Raw genomic sequence first — 20,477 nt, forward strand, 5'->3', positions numbered from 1 at the left:
CTCTCCCCAATATTGGAACAGTCATGATAGATATTATTCAAACATAATGATGTTAAAATCATTCTACAACTAATTTCAAGTTTTACATTTTCATGCTGGCAACAAAATGAAGGACATTCACAACCATAATCTTGGCACAATTTTAGAAAATGAAAGTTACATGCTATTGCTAAGAAGGGACCTCATCCAGTTCATTTCATTACAATTTAAGCTCAGATGAGCAGTGTCTAGTAGAAAATTATTCTGATATGTATGAAGCCTTAGCAAAACAAATTCTTGGATTATGCTTTCTTTTAGTTTTCTTTCTCTTATTTATTTATTTATTTATAATTTTTGGACAAAAAGGATCATTCAACTATGAAATAGGATGAGAACGGTGCCTTTGAAAAATACAAAATCTACCTATGGAAAATATACTATTTTTTACTTCTTTCCTGATTTTTATCACTTCAATCGGCTGGATTTTTACTATATTTAGAAAAATCCATTGTTCACCTTTTGTCATTACACAAATGATTACTACCTTTTCTCCAAATATTCTATGATATTATTTTCGGTATGTATCAAATAATGTTGGTGTAATTGATGTATTTGATTGGTCACCTATCAAAGAATGTTGTCGTTTGAACTGTTATTATATATTCCTTCTCTGAAATTTTGGTTTGGATAACCTTTTGCAGGGAGTGTCTTGTGATCTTTATAATGGATTTTGGTATGTCAGTGCACTGAACATTGGACCAGTTTATGACAACTCTCTCCGGTGTACTAGAAGTGCAGAATTCACTCATCACTTATTCATGCTCAAGCACCTCAGAAAACTCTCATTCTTCAATTGCTTCTTTTCACCACACCAAAAACCAGTAAGAATCCCCACTTCAAACTGGGAAAAGTTCACAGAAAGCTTAGAATCCTTAGAGTTTCGATCAAACCCTGGTCTCATTGGAACAATTCCAACCAGTTTTGGTTACCTTAAAAGCCTCGAATCTCTAGTGCTACTAGAAAATGGATTGACAGGTGAATTACCACAGGAAATGGGCAGTTTAGTGAATTTGAGAAGACTAGTTCTTGGTGGAAACAAGTTATTTGGTCAGATTCCATCAAGTTTTGGAGGCTTGAAGGAGCTCTTAATACTTGACTTAAGCATGAATAAGCTATCCGGATCTTTGCCTTGGACTTTGGGAAATTTGACTTCACTCCTAAAGCTAGACTTAAGCAACAATATGTTGGAGAAAGAGCTGCCAAGTACAATTGGAAGCCTAAAGAATCTCACACTAATGGACCTTGGGAGAAACAACTTTTCTGGTGGGTTAGTTCAGTCACTTCAAGGAATGGTTTCCTTAAAAGAGATGGTGATGTCCAACAACCCCTTACTAGGGGGTAATCTCAATGGAATCCAGTGGCAAAATCTACAAAACTTGGAATTTTTAGATCTTTCTAACATGGGTTTGACAGGGAACATTCCAGAGTCCATGACAGAATTGAAAAGGCTGAGATTTTTGGGGCTTAACAACAACAATCTCTCGGGAAGTCCTTCTCCAAGGCTGGCATCTCTGCCTTGTATTAGTGCTCTTTACCTTTATGAAAACGATTTGGCAGGGAAACTTGAATTCTCGGAAGGGTTTTATAGGAAAATGGGAAAGCGTTTTGGAGCTTGGAACAATCCGAATATATGTTACCAGGCTGAATTAATGTTGTCAACAAGCAATGTTCCTCATGGGGTAAAACCATGTAAGCAAGAAAGAGACTAAAATCCCTGAGAGAGTTTCAAATTATTTCCAAGACGAGTAATGGAGGGGAACTGGAATCAAAATTCCCATTTTGCAGCTTCTTTGGGAGGCTCAATCTGTGGGAGTAATGGGTTTGGTTAGCTAGCTTTTATTGTGCATGAAATCATATTTGTACTTTCTTTGATGTAGCTAGGTCTAATTGTAGTGTGTCTTCTTGACTTTTGAATAACAGAATGGGTTTTAAATTGACAAATGTAGCCCCAAAGACCATGCAACAACTACAATTATATATGAATCTCGTAGTAATTAATTAATCTAGATGAAAAAAATAAAAAATACATGACTATATATCATATGGGCTAAGCCGTTTCCATATGATACATGACTATATATCCTATACAATCTCTTTTGTTAGAAGTTTTTATTATTGTTCAAGAGTTAAGTCATAATATCCATTGCTCAAAGTAGGACACCCAGCTATATTAAAATTGGGAAAATATTAGAGTTATAAATTTTTTATAAATTTTATAACAAATTGCAGATGTGATGAGTAATAATTGGTAAATAAAAAAATAATATATAACTTGTAAAACCTTTTGTAAAAAGTGTATATCTGACATTGCGTGGAAAGGGAAAACCAAAATTTAAAGGAGCTTAAAATTCTTTAGTAAAAAATTGCCATATATTTTAGCAATTTCACTCCCTATTTGTAAGTAATTAGGGATGATCACATCATATCATCATAACATGGTAAACTCTTGTATATATTATTCCACCTATGAAAAAAAGTGATTTGTTTCATAATATGGTTGCATTGTTTGGGTAAGGTTGTAAATCTTGAGAGAGACACAACTCTTCTTAGGATTGTCTCTTTTTGAAAGGTTGCAAACAACTAAACACTTCTATAAACAAAAGGGATCTCAAATAGTTGATTCCATCAACATCCCAAGACTAGAGTACTTTTCTAGGATATTAAGAGGCTGTTTGGATTGACAATTTTCATAACTCAATTCTCAGTTTCCATAACTCAATTCTCAAAAATGGTGGGACCCATAGCAGAATACTCGTTTACCTGCACAATTTCTTTGTTTTCATAACTCTGTTTCTAATACTCAATTATCTACTTTTTGAGTTATGAGTTGTAAAAACTGAAAACAATTTTTGGCTGTTTTCAGTATTCAGTTTTCTGTTTTCAATGGCAAACTTGTAAATAACATCACACAGCTGGTCCCACAGTCAGATTTTTGCTCCCTCTTTATCTTCTTTTCTCTTTCTTTTTTTTTTCTTTTCTTTTTGTCTTTCACGGGTCTGGGACTGTCTGCTCTTCTTCTTCTTCTTCTTCTTCTTCTTCTTCTTCTTCTTCTTCTTTTCTTTTCTTTTCTTTTCACTTTTTGGGTCTAGTTCTTTTTTTTTTTTTTCTTCTTTTCTTTTCTATTCTCCTTTTCTTTTTTTCTTCTTTTCTTCTCTTTTCACTTTCTGGGTTTGGTCCTTTTTTTCTTTTTCTTTCACTGGTTTCCGTTGGCTGGGTTTTTTTTTTTTTTTTTTTTTTTTTTTGTGTTTTCACTGGGAAACTCACCAAACCCAGTGAAAAAAGGAAAAAGAAAAAAAAAAGCTGCAGTGGGTGACAGAGCTGGGGCCCACAAAATAATGTGAAAAATGTTGAGTTATTGCATTTCAGTGATGGGCCAAACGGGTATTAATTTTAAAGTGATGGGTGATGAGTGATGAGTGATAAGTGATGAGTAATGAGTGATGAGTGACGGAAATTGAGTGACCAAAAAAAGGTGGCTAAACAGCCTCTAAACAATTAATGTTGGATATCTATAATCTATTTTCTCACTTCTTGAGTGTTACTTTTCTTTTTTGCCCCAAGTCCTATGATGGCCTGACCCACAACATGGCCCGTTGGGCTTCTTTGTTCAACTTAGAGACTCTAACCCATCTCATTCATTTCACTTTAGGCCTTTTTTGAGGATGAAGATGGGCTGATTCCCCTGGCCTCTTTCGCCCCCTTGAATCTATTCTTAAACCTTATTTAAAATTGAAAAGAAAAAAAAAAACACTATTAAGATGAAAATGGTGATGATAATGACAATAAGATTCAATCATCCATCAATGATATATTCACAACATTTTTATAATACTTTCACAACAAATTTTAAGTAGTAAGTTGTTATTAATTGTTATAGGTGAGCAAAAAAGTAATTTAAGTTATAGATACAAATTAGAATCAATAACAAATTACCACTTATAATTTATTGTGAAAGTACAATAAAAATATAACACTTTTCTTTACCATAAACCTTTACGACATTAGTTGACTTCCAAATTCCGATAACACTGCCCTGACTGAAGACTCTACACGTTGCTGATTTTACTCAACAGAATCAGCTCTCTGAAAACTAAAGCAGTTGTTAATGGTGTACCAAGTCAAAGATAGCCCTGCCCTTGCTTAACGCCAATCTTATCTCCATGCTCCAACAATCTCACCGCCACCTCCACTTCTCACTCCTCATAATCCTCTCTCTCTGCGTCAGTAACAAACTTCAAATTTAACACTCTTTTTAAGTCCAACTGATCAGTATTATCCATAGTCGTTAAAAACTTGCACGATCAATTTTCCTCCCCTAGCTAGCTAGAGCTCCCAAAAATGGCTTCTCTCTTCATGCTCTCCTGCAAAGCATTTCTTCTCATGATTCTTTGTTCCTCTTTCAACCATTTCTTCTTTGTAACATCCACTGAATTCGAAGTTGGCGGCGATGGTGGCTGGGTGCTTCCCAAGTCTAGGAACCACGAGATGTACAATCAGTGGGCTTCTCAAAATAGGTTCAAGGTCGATGACACTGTTCGTAAGTATCACATTTGAAACAACTTTTCTCTTTGAATCTTGTTTTGTGTGTCATTTGTAACATTTTTCCTTCTTCATGCAATAATATGTGTCTAAAACAAGTAGGAACATAAACTGAGTCATTAATATAACCTAATAATGCATGATTTGTTAATGTCCAAAAAACTCCTTCTCAATGATTTATGTTGAATCTTAAAGGACTTCACATAGCATAGTACAAGTACACAACCATCATATAGGTTCAAACCTGTACTCTTAATTGTAACCCACCAAAATTTTTAACCATTATCACTTGACAAAGAAACAAAGAAAAATTATTATAATTATGCCATTTTGAGACTTTGTAATATGAATTCAGATTTCAAGTACAAGAAAGACTCAGTTTTGGTGGTGACTGCGGAAGAGTACGATAAATGTCACTCGGCTCGTCCTGTATTCTTCTCCAATAACGGTGCCACTGTCTTCAAATTGGATAAACCTGGCTTGTTCTATTTCATCAGTGGGGTTGCTGGACACTGCGAGAGGGGACAGAAGATGATCATCAAAGTTTTGGAGCCAGAAACCGCCCCGCCTCTGTCCTCCAAAGAGAACACCACAACAGTATCATCACATAAGAGTGGTGCAGTGGAGATGGCTGCCATTTCTTCTCCAATCAGTGTGCTGTTTATGGTGTCATTCTTTGGGCTCCTTTTCATTTGAATACAATGCTATTTCTTAGTATTCCTTTCTTCTTTTTTTCATCGTTTTGATTTAGTGATTAGAGAAGGAACGTTAGATGAGACTGAATTTGTTTTCCATTATGTGATTGCTTTTATTCTGAAGGTCTGATTATTTTCGGAAGAGGGTTTTATACTTTTATTTGGCATATTATCCATAATTATATTATTCTGGTGATGATTTTTTTTTTTTTTTTAATGTAAGTTTTTTGTAAGCTCCTTGAGTTTTTTACTTTAGCGTCGACTCTTTAGGAAGGGAATTCTAATTGTCTAATTTATTAAAGAAAAGAAAAGCTAAAAGTTCATGTTCACTAGACTCAATTAGAACATTTAGTCTTTTTCTCTATATAAAAAAAAGTAAATAAATAAACATTTAGTCTTAATATTTTAGGTTAAATACTAAAGATTCTTACTTTGAGAAAGAAAAGGGAAATATGGTTAAAGTTTTTTTTTTTTTTTTGAGGGGGAAAATAGGGTTAAAGTAGAAAAGCTATAAACACTACATAAACTTTATAAATTGACATGGAATAATTCAAATATTTATTTATTATGTTATTAATTTAGTACCAATCACATTTATTACCACATTAGTTTTTAATGCTTTTATTGTAAAATTTATAATAAATTTACCATTTATTTAAATAATATACAGGGGTGTTTATTAGCTCGATGGGTCAGTTATAGGATTGGTTTTTTACGCCAAGCCAACTATGTCAGTTTGTAGAAATTTCAAATTACACCACATTGCATTGAGTGTGAAAGGTAGTCTTAATACTTTAATACATTAAGAAAATTTGTTGCAACAACTTAAAATAAAGAAATCATTGCAATAACTCGATACTAATGATTTTTGTAATCAATTGCAACGAAAAAAAAAATTGACTTGATCTCAAACTTACAACCTACAATAGAAATTATATATGAGCGCTATTTGAACCCAACTCCAACCCAATTAGACTCTTCTACTTCATGAATCTCTTCAATGTACAAATATCCCATTTGTGTTTGACTTCAACAACTTTGTTAGGTTCTAAGGTCTTAGGAGTTTTTGTATTTAGAACTCTAATTTGTAATCTTGGCAAACCATGATCAAAACAGTGTATTTAGTCTTGTTTAGAATTGCTCAAAGTTAGTTTAATATTGTAAAGTTGGAATCGAGTGGCTGCAAAAGTACTTGGGACTTTCGGCCTGGCTCGATCGATCGAAGAATAGACTCGATCGATCGAAAATCGCACAGGTTGAATATTCTGCAGATTTTCCAACTCAGCCCTACTTCATTAAACGTTTAGGGTTTTGTGTTTTTACCCTAGGTATATAAACTAAACCCTAGCCACGTTTTTGAGTGTTGTCCATATTGCTTTGTTGCTCATACATTGCTGTTTTGTGTGAATCTCGTGTGAGATCTTTGAGGAGATTTCCTTTACACAAAACTTAGGGTTTTCAAGGTAGAGATGATTTCAACATCTTGAAGATCATTATAGTTGCAACCATTGGAACTTAAAAAGAAAAGCAAGTGGGGAGCTTGTAGCTGATTGAAGAATTCAAGAAAGAAGTAGTCCGTGGATTCGGAGCCTGCGCGTGGTCGTGTTAGGAAGTTTTACTGGTGGGTAGCATTAGGAAGTCGAGCGGGGAGCTTGTAGTCCTTCTGTAAGAACTTCAATTCTTTCATAGTGAATTCTGTTATGCCTTGAGGATCGGTGGGTCAAATCCTCCCCAGGTTTTTACCGAGTGGTTTCCTGGGTGATCATATCTTGTGTTATTTATTATTCCGCTGCTTTATATCTTGATATGATTATTTGATTGCTTTAACCTAGAATTACATAATTTGACTAAGTAACAACTTGGCTAATTAATCTAGGCTACGCAATCTGTGTGTTTAAGGGGTCTAAATTTCCAACAAACTTGATTGCAATAGATTAATTTTGTAGCAGCTTCACTTGGAATACATCATAAGTCTTCAATACATTAATGCTAAAGATGATGCTTGGTACAAAATCGGAAAATCCTTGGTGCACAATAATCATAGCAAAATCTCCTTATTCGCTTTTTGAACTTATAGGTTCAATAGCTAGAGACTAAGGTTCTCTTTCTCAAGGTTCTCAGACCTGAACTTGACCATATGGTCCGACTTGGTTTACCATGAACCTTTCACAATTGCGGTTTTTTTAACTCTAGAAACCTCTCTATGAGAAAAAAGTATGGAACCACTCAAATTGAGATTAGACCATATGGTTCTAAGAACTGTGGCCAGTTTTACAGTTTGCACAGCTCCTTCTTTTGGTCGGAAAACAGATATCGGTCAGTAATTATATATTTTTAAATTTTAAAAAAAAAATTCAAAAAAAAAAAAAAACAAAGAGCCACGTTACCATCATCACTTAAATAGAAATTCTTTGATGTTGCTAAACAAGGTTGAGTCTGAAAGTTTGAACCAAAATAGAGAATTCGAACTGATATAAATAGAAGAGGTTGAATATGAAATAAGAAATATTTCATTGATTTTTTTTTTTTTTATAAAGTTAACTAGTCTTATATTATATAAATATGTTATTGGTTGGCTTAGATATGAATTTGCAATTTGTATTTGTGATGATACTTAATAAATTATATGGGCTTTTATCAAATAATTAAATTTATGATGTATATTATAAATATATTTAAAGAAATATTATATCTATCTTTGCTTAGGAATTGATATTTCTTATTTGCCTTGTGAAAGATATGATCTGAAAAATATATATATTTAAAAGATAGATCTCTATATTTAATTGGACTATTTTAGTTCATTTTTCTATTTGTACTAATTTAATATATTTATTTATATTTTAAATAATTACTAAATTAATTATAATGTCATCATAGTTCAACCTCGGTTTGACTTCAGTCTGACCTTAAAAATCTTGAACATCTCCCTTTTATAGTTTATTGAACAATCTAAGTTTGCAAATCATGCTCTCTCTAAATATCTTAAGGTTTCTGCGTTTACAACCTTATTTCTTGCCTCTCAAAGTTGTGCAATATGTGGTTTATATAGGTGCACATAGAGTTAAAACCTAAAAATAATCTTTCTTTTGTTAGAATAAGTCATATAAAAAATGGGGTTGATAGCTACCCTAAAGACGTCAAAAAGTAAAATAGCCATAGCCACTTGATACGTTTCAAATGTTTGACAAGACATTTTGGTATTTGCTAATTTGAGAATAGGCTCAACTTGGGTCCATTGTCTTGTGCACTGGACCCGATAGGAAACTGCCATGTGGCAAAATCCCATCTAGTCTAGTGCACAAAAAAAACTGGACCTAACCCTCTCCCTTTGAGAACTATAGTAAAAAGTTTGAAATTTTAGGATTGAGGTATTGCCTTACTGTTTAACTCTTCTTAGAGTATGTTCGGGAATAGTATTTTTTTTTAGTTTATTTACATAGTATTTAGAATAGATATAGTTTTTAATAAGTTCTATATTAAATGTGTGGCAAAAGGCTAAATTCTAGATTATTTAAAAAACAATAAACAGTTAGGTTATTTGTAAAAAAATATTGAGACAAAAGGCCAAAAAAAAAAATTCCCAAATGCACTCTTAAAGGATTGCTTATATATATATATATATATATTGTGGGATACGAAAATTTAATAAAGTAATCACGCCACGTGTCATACCCAATGTCGAGGAGGCCAATACAATTTCAAGGAGCCCATACACTTAGATGGTAAGGACGGAGAGGCGAGTCATGGCCACGTCAATGGCACACTACCAGAGGGGGCCACATTATAGAGGAAAAACTTCAGAGAAGGTGTTAACCCTGATGTGATTGGGGAGATAGTAGCTACCACCACATTTAATGCACCTCACCAAACACCCTAGCCGCATTTATGTAAAGAAGACCACTGAACAGTGATATCTTGGTTGCCGCAACTTACAGAAGGCTTGGGAGGGCGTCTGATGGGACAAACATTCAAGTAGTGGCCTGCATAATCAACAAATATGGGGGCCAAGATCAGCCAAAAGTAGCTATATAATGTAAGGGATCTTCTAGAGATGAGGGGGTTCATCTGAGAATTTGTAAAGAAAAACATTGTAGCACCAAGAACAGAAATTGTAATGAAATCTAAGAAGAATATAATCAAGAACTACTCTCCTCAGACTTTGCCGAGGAAGAGTTATTTTGCATAAAACCTATTTACCTTGGTTTTTCTTGTCATCTGGATCCATTATAATTGTTGTCCAACTTGTTAAAACCTAGTTTTTAAGCCTGCTATCTACAAATTCATTGTGTTGGGCTCTTTGGGCCATAATCTAGTAACTTCTTAAGCTTAGGATCCTAACCGCGCCCTTACATATATATATATATATATATATTCATTTATTGTTTGTTAAAATTAGAATTTCATTGAAATTAAAAAAAAAATTACAGATATATGATATAAAACTAATCAATTATAATAGATTCCTAATTTAGGAAATAGGCATTTTTTTGAAAAATGAGAAAATAACTAATTTTTAACAGCTTTTTCAATTTTTCATAAACAGTTTTCTAAAATGGTTCATTAATGGATACCCCAAGGACAAGCAATGAAATAAAGAAAGATCAAAGTATCTTTGAAGATAAACAAATACTTATCAATGACTTTAGGTACAAACTCACAAATTCTAGGATTCCAGGATTTGAAAAATCAAAGAAAGAGGAAAAAAACTGCAGAGAATAAAAATATGCAATGTGAGTAACAAAAAAGATAAGAAATATATTAAACCATAGAAACGGAAAGCTAATACTTAAACTCATACCAGTGAAATACAATTCAAATTGAGGATTAGGGTTTGGTCGAATGAAACTTTAGAAGAAAATAAGAAAAAGTTATAAGTTCTCATCTGGGATTTGAATTTTTTTAATATTTTATAGTTGTGGATAGGGCTGATTACTGCCCAACCACACCCCGATAAGCCTGAACTTGCCCAAAATTTCGGTTTAGTGGGCTAATGTATCAGTGTCGGATTGAGTTTCTTTTTATTTTTTGGACTTTAGATTATTTACTTATAAAATTAAACTTGAAATTATCTTTGGGTTTTTATCCCTCCAAAAGAAAATTTATTCAAACACCACATATAATTACAAGCATTCATAAAATTAAAATTTAAAAAAAAAAAAAAAAAAAAAAACATAATTACAAGCATATTTGACCCATAATTCTTGGAAATTATTGTAATCATTATTTCCTTCCGAAGCAATGCTTAAATTTCTAATTTGAAAGTTTTAGATTTATTGTCTTTAACTTATGTCATTTGACTAAATTAAGTCTTCAATACAATGCCGAAGACATTGCTTGGTACAAAACCCTTGGTGCACAATAGTCGTAGAAAAATCACCTTATTCTCATTTTGAACTCATAGGATCGTTGGAGGCTACGGTTTTTCTCTTTGAATACCTTAGGGTTTTTATGTTTATCTAAACACCTCATTTTGTATCCTTTTACAACTCGAACCCCCATTCCCCAGTGGAAATATCAATAGAATGGTCCATGACTGGTCTATGGCCTAGCTAAATGAGCTTGTTATCTTGAAAGATGTTTTGGAAGAGAAAATCCTTGCATGCACATGCATGCACAGACCATGCGTGTGTGCCCTTGAGCACGCACACGCACGTAGAGTTTCAGAAAGTTATGTAATGAAAGGTTTTTTTACGAAAAATGCATGCAAACCTAATCCCACATCACTTGAGAAAAGCCCTATCATTAGATGTATGATAGGGTAGGATTTGTGTGTGTGTGTGTGTGTGTGTGTGTGTGTGTGTGAGATAGCCTATTATAGGACCGTTTGATAGAATTAAGTGAAGGCCAACCCATGGGTCGGGCAGAGTTGGATACCTAACACCTCCCATTTCTGTACCTTAACACTTGACATAGATTTTAGATAGAGCACATCTATGATTTCTAGACCTAATCTAGGTGACAACTCAATGAACCATTTGGCTCTAGTCCATTCGGCTAAGGTGTATTCCCTACAGCACGACAATCGTGTACAGTAAGGGGAGCCAAACATTGCACACTAGGTGTGGGCTCTTGCACCCACAGTTTACAACCTTATTTCTTGCCTCTAAAAATTGTGCAATTAATATGTGGCTTATATAAGTGCACAAAGTAGGGTTAAAACCTAATAAAATCTTCCTATTAGAAAAATTTTGAGTGTTTCTTGATTTAATTATTCTCTCACAAGCAAATACAAATGTACTGATCAATATGAAATGGTATTGACTTCTTTGGTTACAACCCTTCACCGTAGTGTAAAACAAGTCACCCTTTGTGGGTAAAATAAATCAGAAGGGGGTACATCATGTTAAAGTGTGATCAACCTTATACACTAACAGCTAGACATATTTGAATTTGATGGCAATGTGAATAATTTTGGGCTAAAAATTTATTAATTTGGACCCTCGTTAAATTATTTAAACCTACATTCATTTTAGTTATTGCACATTTGAGTCAAAATATCCAAAGACCCAAACTAACATTACAAGTATCATTTTAATATAAACTTCATAAATAAATTAATATAAAAAAATAAACATTATCTCTTAAATATTGAAAAGTAAAAACAATGTAAATAATCCAAGCGTGGATGCGGTTTAAGGCATAATGCACAATCCCTAGATAGCTTTTGTGTTGTGTCTCTTTAATCAAATACTTTTTTTTTTCTCGTTTTCAAAAGAAAAATACTTTTTTTTTTCTCTAAAACTGTTAATCTAATACTTATATGAACCATTTGATGCCCAAATGATGTGAATCAAGTCTGAATTGCACTATAAAACCATGTACAATGGCTTTCGGCCCAAACGTGGAGCCAATATATAGAACTCGATCATCATCGCAGGCGCAGCACTTAGCAATGCAAATAAGTTGAAATGCAGATAGTTGCGAGGCTTTAATACCCCCAAATAATGATGCCTAAATCCTAAAATGGCCTATTACAAAACCATCGGTTTCGTGTCTGCCGACACGCGTCAAAGCTGTGGACACCAGGCAGCACACAACAACATCAGCATCTTGCATAGGTTGCAGTACACCATGATTAACTCCAATGATGAGAAGGGTACATTATAGGCTTTATAGCAACAAATTAGTAAAAGAACCGCACAAAAAACACAGATAACAACATCATGACAACGCATTTTACTCCAAAAGCATGCATGAATTCTCATAATTTGGTTGCTCTATTGGCCTGCCTTAGAAGGCAAAAGATAAAAGTTTTCCTTTTGGCTAAGCAAGGCATAATATAAACTACTCACAAACATATGATGACCAATGTGGTAAAGGATAATTATATCACATTCTAACAAATATATATATGTAGTCAAATATCAACAAACAAAAGAACTAAAAAGAAAGGTGTCTTCTACTATGTTTACGGTTGGCGACTTGACCAACTATACACACGCACGCAGACGCAGGTTTGATCCACTTAATAAAATTTGGTGTGGTTTTAAAGTAAGCCACAAAACTTAAAAAAAAAAAAAAAAAAATTATAAGGTCATAGTTGGGATGGTAGATTTAAACTTGGGTGTTGAAGGTATTAAAAGGTGTGACCCAACTGAATTACAAAGTTCTTAGGTAAGTTACAAAACTTGATAATGCATAATTAAGAGGAAATTACATAAAAAAATAAAAATAAAAAGTGGAGAGTCTATACCATATTTTATATAAGTTTTTTTTATTAGAGTAGTTACAATAAGATAGTTTAGTATATAATTTTTTTTTTCAAGTGTATACGTATATTTTTTTTTTTTTTTTGCAAATCACCCTCACTCAAATGTAGAGCCACCCTAATGTCACACATTGTGATGATTAGATCTAATGGTAGAGGAAAATGTTTTTTTTTTTTTTGGGTGGGGTACTAATGGTGGAGGAAAGATAAATACTTCACAAATGACACAATCATTTCATTCGTAGTATTGCCGTATTGGGGCTTTAAAGGTTAAAAAAAAAACCTTAAATAAGTTATGTTTAGGGTAAATCAAAAAGAATTACTAGTTTAAACAGTGATGTGATTATCAAAAAAAAAAGTTTAAACAGTGATGCTTCTTTTGAGGGAAAGTTATAGAGCATAGTTTGTCATCATTCATCCACGTGATGAATCCAACTCATATTGTAAATAACTAACATGTAAAAATAAGTGATCATTGATCTAGGCCATCCATTTAGTTGACCATTTATTTGACTCCTCCATTACATTGTGTGACATTGGATACAGTGCACCTTCACCGTAGATTACACACTTTCCTTTACTTACTTTGAAAAAGATTATATCTCTTTAATAATTTCTAATCATAAAAATATTTCCCAACTGGGCCCCACATTTTTCAATAGTTAACCGTTTGAGTCTGACAATCAACGATTTGACCGTTACAGACAAACCCATTCAAAATATTTTTCAAAATCAAAACTCTACCAGCACTCCACTTTTCACTTATTCCACTCCACTCTTCAAACACACCTAAAAGTCAAAACTCCAACTGCAAAGGCTGAACTGGAAGAAGTAAAAAAGTTGAGTGCTGATAGCAACTCTCTTCAAAAACCATTTTCCCCGCTTCATTACTAACCGTCCATTTCCACATCCAAACCAACGGCTCAGATCCCCCAAATTTAATTCCCGAAATACACAGAATCTTGCTCTTTCCTCTCTTTCAATTGCAAAGATTTCAGTACTGCTCATTCATCTTCATTCCTCTATATTTCTCATTGATTTTCCCTGCAAAGTTTCTTCTTTTGTTAGTTTCCGGGAAAAAGTTTTCAACTTTCTGGCATTTTGAGCTGTTTCATCAACTGGGTCAGTGAAAATATTTTCTGGGCATGTTTGGATAGTGAGGAGAAAAAAAAAAGTTTTATAGAATGCCAGTGTCAACAAGGTCTCAGATCAACAACCATGGACAAAATGAGCCAAGCCCAGAACAGAGAACAAGGACTAGAGCAAGTCAAGAAGACACCTATCTGAGTGTTCCTTTGAGAAACCCACATCATGGCCTCAAAGAGAAGATGAGAGCACTGACCCTTTTGTATGAGCAGCAAAAGCAAGCTTCTGCAGCTCTCAAGAACCAGTCTTTGAGGCAAGAAGAGCTCCGGTTTCGGACCCACCCGAGTATTGATCTCCTTGGTGGTTCTTGTAAGAAAGAAGACAAGCAATCAAAGCCAAACCTTGTGATGAGAGAGAACACAATGCCCACAATGCCACCTAATTCAACAGTCACAAGAACTTTTGTGCTCCCTCAGCCTCCAATACACGAAGCCAAGGAGAATTTGGCGGCTGGTTCAGATCGAATTGTCGGGTTTTCGTGCCCAAGGAAGGCTGCAGCCTCGACCACAGTGGCGCGGAAGCTCTCAATGGGGACATCAGGGCCGCCACCGGAGGTTAAAGGCGTGGGCGTGAGCAAGAATGTGCAAGAATTTGAGAGATTGGAGACTGTTTCGGAGAATTCTAGCACGGGCAGGAGTCGGATTCTTGTGTTCGTGAGGCTTAGGCCTTTGGCTAAGAAGGAAAAGGAGGCGGGTTCGCGGTGTTGTGTCAGGATTTTGAATCGAAGGGATGTTTATCTGACGGAATTCGCGCATGAGAACGATTATCTGAGGCTAAAGAGGCTTCGTGGACGGCATTTCACCTTTGATGCTTCGTTTCCAGACAATGCTACTCAACAGGATGTTTATTTGACAACGTGAGTGTGCAAAAAATTTGAGATCTGTTAATTGGTTTTGCTATATTTGAATCTCAATGATGTTATGAATCATTGAACATTTTATATGGTTGCTGAGAATGCTGGTTATTATATCCATAAAAGATTAGATCTTGCTTTAATTGAGCTCTCCAAGCTGTAATCAAAGTAATTGTGTTTGTTTCAATGGCCTGTCCAGCCGTTTGTTCATATTAGTATTGTTATCCTTTCCTAAGCATTAGTTTGCTTGCTGAGAAGTTGAGATCGAGAAAAGGAAAATGAACTGAGTCTTATAGTGATTCATTATTGTTGTATTGGTTTTTAAAATTTGAAACCTCAACACAACTAAGCTAGTGGTATCATTAGTTTCAGTAAAATTAAGGGTTTTGTTTGCTGAGGTTGAGTGTTGAATCATATATAAGTTATTCTCTATTCCTATTTTTTTTTCTCAGCAACCAAACAGAAGGAGCATTTCATGCTAAGAAATCAAAGATTGCGGCTAATTTTGCCTATACTTCAATATTACATGGAATTAAATTTCTTTTTATTGGTTTCCCTACCTTTTGTGATTTCATCGAGAAGTCAATAGCCTATTCTTTTAATTAATGAAAGACACTTAATAAAAAGAGTATCCATTTTTATTTTCAGGACAGCAGAGCTAGTGGAAGCTGTTCTGCAGGGAAGGAATGGTTCGGTATTCTGCTATGGTGCAACTGGAGCTGGGAAAACATATACAATGCTAGGTACAGTCGAGAATCCTGGAGTGATGGTTTTGGCAATTAAGGATCTTTTCACCAAGATAAGGCAAAGGAGCTCTGATGGAAACCATGCAGTTCATCTCTCTTATCTTGAGGTTTATAATGAAACTGTCCGGGACTTACTCTCCCCTGGAAGGCCTTTGGTACTTAGAGAAGATAAACAGGTCCGCTCTCTAGAATATTCCACTACATTCCCTATTACTATTTAGAACAAAATGAACTGAATTTACATTGTTTTTGTAAGAATCATGTCTCATGTGTGTTATAAATTCTAGCATTTGACATAATTTGCAAATTACCTTTTGATTGGTTACATACACTTAACAAAGTTCATTGCATGCATTTATGTGAAAAACCAGTGTTACACAACTGCATGTTTGTTATCATATAAATTGTCACATTTAATTCCCTAATAAACTATAAACATCTCCAAAACTTATCAAGAAAATCTTATTACTGATTTCTGGATATTTTGAAAAATGGTATTGGGTATAAAGGAGATCGTTCAATAATTTTTGCAGGGGATCGTGGCAGCAGGTCTTACACAATACAGAGCTTATTCTACAGACGAAGTAACATTCCTCCTCTTCATGATAATTTGGTAGTTAGGATAGCTGATAAAATGGGGATTAAGATTAGTCATTGCTTTTATTTGGGTTATTGCAGGTGATGGCATTGCTTCAACAAGGAAACCTAAACCGAACCACCGAACCAACTCGTGTCAATGAAACTTCTTCACGTTCCCACGCTATTCTGCAGGTAGTTACCGGCATATATGGCCTTCTTGATTCTCTAAAGTTTTATGATCACGTTGATTCATTCTTTTGTTTTGCTATCTTATGTAATATCCAGGTTGTGGTTGAATACCGGGTTAAAGATGCTTCCATGAATGTAGTGAACCGAGTAGGCAAGCTCTCACTGATTGATCTTGCTGGGTCAGAGAGAGCTCTTGCTACAGATCAGAGAACACTTAGATCTCTCGAGGGTGCCAACATAAATCGTTCACTTCTTGCACTAAGCAGCTGTATCAATGCCCTTGTGGAGGGAAAGAAACACATACCATACCGGAATTCAAAGCTCACCCAACTTCTCAAGGACTCGCTAGGAGGAGCTTGTAACACTGTAATGATCGCCAATATTAGCCCAAGCAATCTCTCATTTGGTGAAACCCAAAACACACTTCATTGGGCTGATAGAGCCAAGGAGATTCGGACTAAGGTTCATCCTCAAATCCTCTAATACTTTCAACTGCAATAGTGTATATCACAATTTTGTGACAGTTTTCTGTCAATTTAGAAGTGTTTCAAGAATACAATACTTCATTCGTTTACACTCTTTGTGATAGAAATCTCTCGACTGTTTACAATTCAAACAGATATATATTTATCTAGTTGTTACAGTCCTGATGGCATGGCAATATGCTTCTTTTATTTCTTTATTTAAAAGATAAAATTCTTTTGGCACTCTATACAATATATCTAATCATTTATAGATGTTCTGCCGAGTTTTCATGGCTAGCTGATTCTTGATTTATCTTCGAAATAATATGTAACAACAATTTCCCTGTCATCTAACACTGCAGGCATGTGAGGTAAATGAAGAATTGCACCAAGTGCCTGAATCCGAAACTGATCAAGCCAAGCTATTACTCGAATTGCAGAAAGAGAACCGTGAATTGAGAGTGCAGCTGGCCCGCCAGCAACATAAACTAATTACCCTCCAAGCCCAATCCTTGGCTGCACATGCCTCTCCAACCCCTTCCTCAGTTACCTCTCTATTGACTCCTCCCACTGCTACAGCCCAACCAAATGCAAAAAGAAAATCTAAACCTTCTTTCTTATCTGGGAATTGTTTCACACCAGAATCCAAGAAAAAAGGAGCAGAGGAAGAAGCTAGAGAGCTTCGGCAGATTGTGAAAGCTTTAGAGGCAGAAATTGAGAAAATGAAAAAAGATCATACTTTGCAGCTAAAGCAAAAGGATGATCTCATTCGTGACCTCTCACGCAAGAGTGAAAATCCATCAAAAGTGAAAGTGGAAGGAGTCAAGAGGGTAGTCACAAGGGCTAGCTTGCGGCCAAAGGAGCCAAGCACTGGTGACTTAAAGAGCCCTAGTCACCGTTTCCGGTCACCAGTCCCTACAGCTAAAAAAAGAAGCTTTTGGGACATAACAACAGCTAACAGCCCATCAATTGCTACATTAAATGGAAGAAAAACAAGGAGCCATGTAATCTCTGAACCTGCTGCAGCTCCCTCCATGCTTCTTCAGGTAATGTGATTATCTCCCTTCTTGCTGTTTTCTCTTTAAAAAGTGTAGGTCAGTTCAGAAGTGCCATACATGCAACTATATGTGAGTACCCATAAATGCATGAATGATGCCTCTAATATGACTTAACTCTCTGAAATTCACCCCCCCCACCAACTCACAATTTGTGCCATTTCCTATAATGGGCTTTGATTGGAGCATGGCCCCCTTAATTGTAAGTGACCTATTGAAGATACATGCATGAATGATGCCTCTAATTGGGCTTCCTCATGAAACCAACTTTCTTTACCACATAAAAGCCATGAGCCTCCCATTTTCTTTTATATTTTATGTATTCCTTTCTTCTGCAACTGATGCAGCTCGCATATCCATGTTTCTGGTTTGTGTTCATGTTCGGACCACACATTGTCAATTACATCTTGCAGCCAGGTTTTGCTCGTCAAAAGCCCGAGCCATTGAAGTAACAAATGAAGAAGAGAACTTGGATGAGAGAAGAAACAACTTAAAGGCGATTACAAGGCAGGAAGTCTACCATGTTCTGCTCGAGCTGGAGTCTCAACATGAAGAAAATTATTGCTTGGTGGGTGGTGTATGTGTTTTCCTCTACTTATCTTGTTATCAACCAAGCCCACAGTGGGAAATGTGTTGCTCATTGTGTTATTCTTTTCTAAATCGATATATTCAATTAAGGTTACTAGAACGTACATATCTCATTAGCTCGTTTTTTACAATCCCTTCATCAAACAATGCTCCCACCTTATTTATTCCTAGTTCTTAGCCATATTCGGAGTACACTAAAAAATGATTTGTATACATGTTAATTCGTTTCAAGAATCTTATTTTAGTTGTTTTTCTGCCTAACACAACATATGAAACAAGGTTGTTTTTAATTTAAAAGTTCTATTCCAATGCTTCTCTGATAATCTAATGCCCCAAGCTAAAATGAGAAACAAGTTTATTTAATTGCTTAGGAATGATGGTAATTTAAATTATATAATTTCTCATTTCATGTGGATTCCATTCCATAAGATATCATCACTGTATTAGAGGATTCCATCAATGTTTGGTTAAAGGTTTAGTGTGTGTTGGTATAAGAATGAGTTTCAACATTTAAACTTAACAAATGTTCTTTTTCTCTGATTTTCCTTTTTAATTCAGGTGAGGGTTGTGTTTTGGGAGGTGTATAGTTGGAAGTCTTTTTTACAATGCATTGTAGAGTAACTTATTCCAAAAAAAATTGCACTGTATGGAGCAAATCACAGTCATTTTCCTTGCACATCCTTCCCTTCTTTTGTAATACATGCATAAAGCTTCATCTTCATCTTTAAACTATGCTCTTAAATTGTCCTTTTTATTTTCCCTGCTGGCTCGATTTGCTTTATATTTTGTTTGAATTTACCAAGAGGAATGTAATTTTCTTTTAAAGACATTCTCCTTACCTCCTGCTATCTATCAACAAGTTTACATCCTGTCGTTGCTATGGGAGCTTTTTATACTTTTTGGTTCAGATTGAGCATTAATAAAAAGAAGAGGGCATATTAGGCTCTTGAAAAATGTGGACAATTCTTCAGGAATTATCAATTGTTTAAGGATAACATGATTTTCAGCTGAACATTATTTCCAAGAGGGAGAGCATTTGGACATCATGTGTGGAACAGAAATTGTTTATTCCTGTTTGATTTGCGTAGCATTGGCACTCTTCTCTGCATTGATTTTTTTTTTTTGGGTAGAAAGGGATAATATATAATTAGATAGAAACCCTTCTATTACAAGCATTTGCCACTCTATTTAGGGCTAACAAGTTCTCCACCACAAATAGTCGGTTATCAAAAACAACAATAGTATAATGAAGGCTTGAACCCAGTTAACTAATGCATCGGCACACCAATTAGCTTCTTTGTAAATATGATCAATCCTAATCTTGGGAATCATTATCATTAGTAAAATATAAATAAATATTTTGAACAATTTGACTCTAAATTTTTTTTAAGCCTTGCTGAAATAAGCTTAAATATAATCCTTTGAACAATACCTTAGCTTTACTACTGAACAATACCTTGACCTTTTTAAACACACAAAAAAAAAAAAAAAAAAAAGGTCCAACAACAAACTAATTTTATCTAAAATGTTGGGTGGAGGTGGAAATAGTAAGCCCAACAACAAAAATAAAAATTTGTTCATCTCAAACCTCAGGAATAAAAAATAAAAAAAAATTTAAAAAATCATTTATATTTTAACAAATTTGAAATAAATTAATAGAAAATTCTTAGATTACACTATCAATGTAAACATATAACTATCCTAGACTAATAGATAGTCTAGATAAAAGTATGTTAAGCAGTAATAATTAAAGTTTACTTAGCAATAATAATTAATATGTTTATTATATTTAGAACCAATAGATGATTTCCAAGATTTAATCTTGGTAATAATAAGTAGTATGTTCATTATATTAAGAAACAATATATCAAAT

General features: G+C 34.5%; 2 protein-coding genes across 3 annotated transcripts; both read left to right on the top strand.

Annotated features, from left to right (window-relative positions):
• Positions 1-541: 541 nt before the first annotated feature.
• LOC111997086 (piriformospora indica-insensitive protein 2) lies at positions 542-5,340 on the top strand. Its single transcript, XM_065762880.1, has 6 exons — positions 542-556; positions 681-770; positions 966-1,706; positions 2,419-2,440; positions 4,478-4,576; positions 4,934-5,340. The coding sequence occupies exons 1-6, from the start codon at positions 542-544 to the stop codon at positions 5,272-5,274; spliced, it is 1,308 nt and encodes a 435-aa protein (XP_065618952.1). The 3' UTR covers positions 5,275-5,340.
• Positions 5,341-13,814: 8,474 nt separating this feature from the next.
• LOC136062867 (kinesin-like protein KIN-8A) lies at positions 13,815-18,819 on the top strand. Of its 2 annotated transcripts, none has more exons than XM_065762516.1 (7): positions 13,815-14,986; positions 15,632-15,905; positions 16,263-16,313; positions 16,408-16,500; positions 16,594-16,959; positions 17,324-18,007; positions 18,364-18,819. In XM_065762516.1, exons 1-7 carry the CDS (start codon positions 14,169-14,171, stop codon positions 18,466-18,468), a joined length of 2,391 nt encoding a protein of 796 aa, XP_065618588.1. In that variant the 5' UTR covers positions 13,815-14,168; the 3' UTR covers positions 18,469-18,819. The 2 variants fall into 2 exon arrangements, with proteins under 2 accessions (XP_065618588.1, XP_065618592.1); XM_065762520.1 differs by having other exon boundaries at positions 13,817-14,986; positions 18,430-18,819.
• The last annotated feature ends 1,658 nt before the right edge of the window (positions 18,820-20,477 follow it).

This window comes from Quercus suber, unplaced genomic scaffold (genome assembly GCF_002906115.3).
Source record: "Quercus suber isolate HL8 unplaced genomic scaffold, Cork oak 2.0 scaffold_20, whole genome shotgun sequence".
NCBI lineage: Eukaryota > Viridiplantae > Streptophyta > Magnoliopsida > Fagales > Fagaceae > Quercus > Quercus suber.

Excerpts from the sequence above, each read along its gene's own strand:
- LOC136062867 (XM_065762516.1), top strand. The coding sequence starts at position 14,169 with ATGCCAGTGTCAACAAGGTCTCAGATCAACAACCATGGACAAAATGAG. Across the intron at positions 16,501-16,593 it reads GTTCCCACGCTATTCTGCAG|GTTGTGGTTGAATACCGGGT; the intron begins GTAGTTACCGGC and ends TGTAATATCCAG. Across the intron at positions 18,008-18,363 it reads CTCCCTCCATGCTTCTTCAG|CTCGCATATCCATGTTTCTG; the intron begins GTAATGTGATTA and ends CAACTGATGCAG.
- LOC111997086 (XM_065762880.1), top strand. Across the intron at positions 1,707-2,418 it reads TAATGTTGTCAACAAGCAAT|CAATTTCACTCCCTATTTGT; the intron begins GTTCCTCATGGG and ends CATATATTTTAG. Across the intron at positions 2,441-4,477 it reads ATTTCACTCCCTATTTGTAA|TTGGCGGCGATGGTGGCTGG; the intron begins GTAATTAGGGAT and ends CTGAATTCGAAG.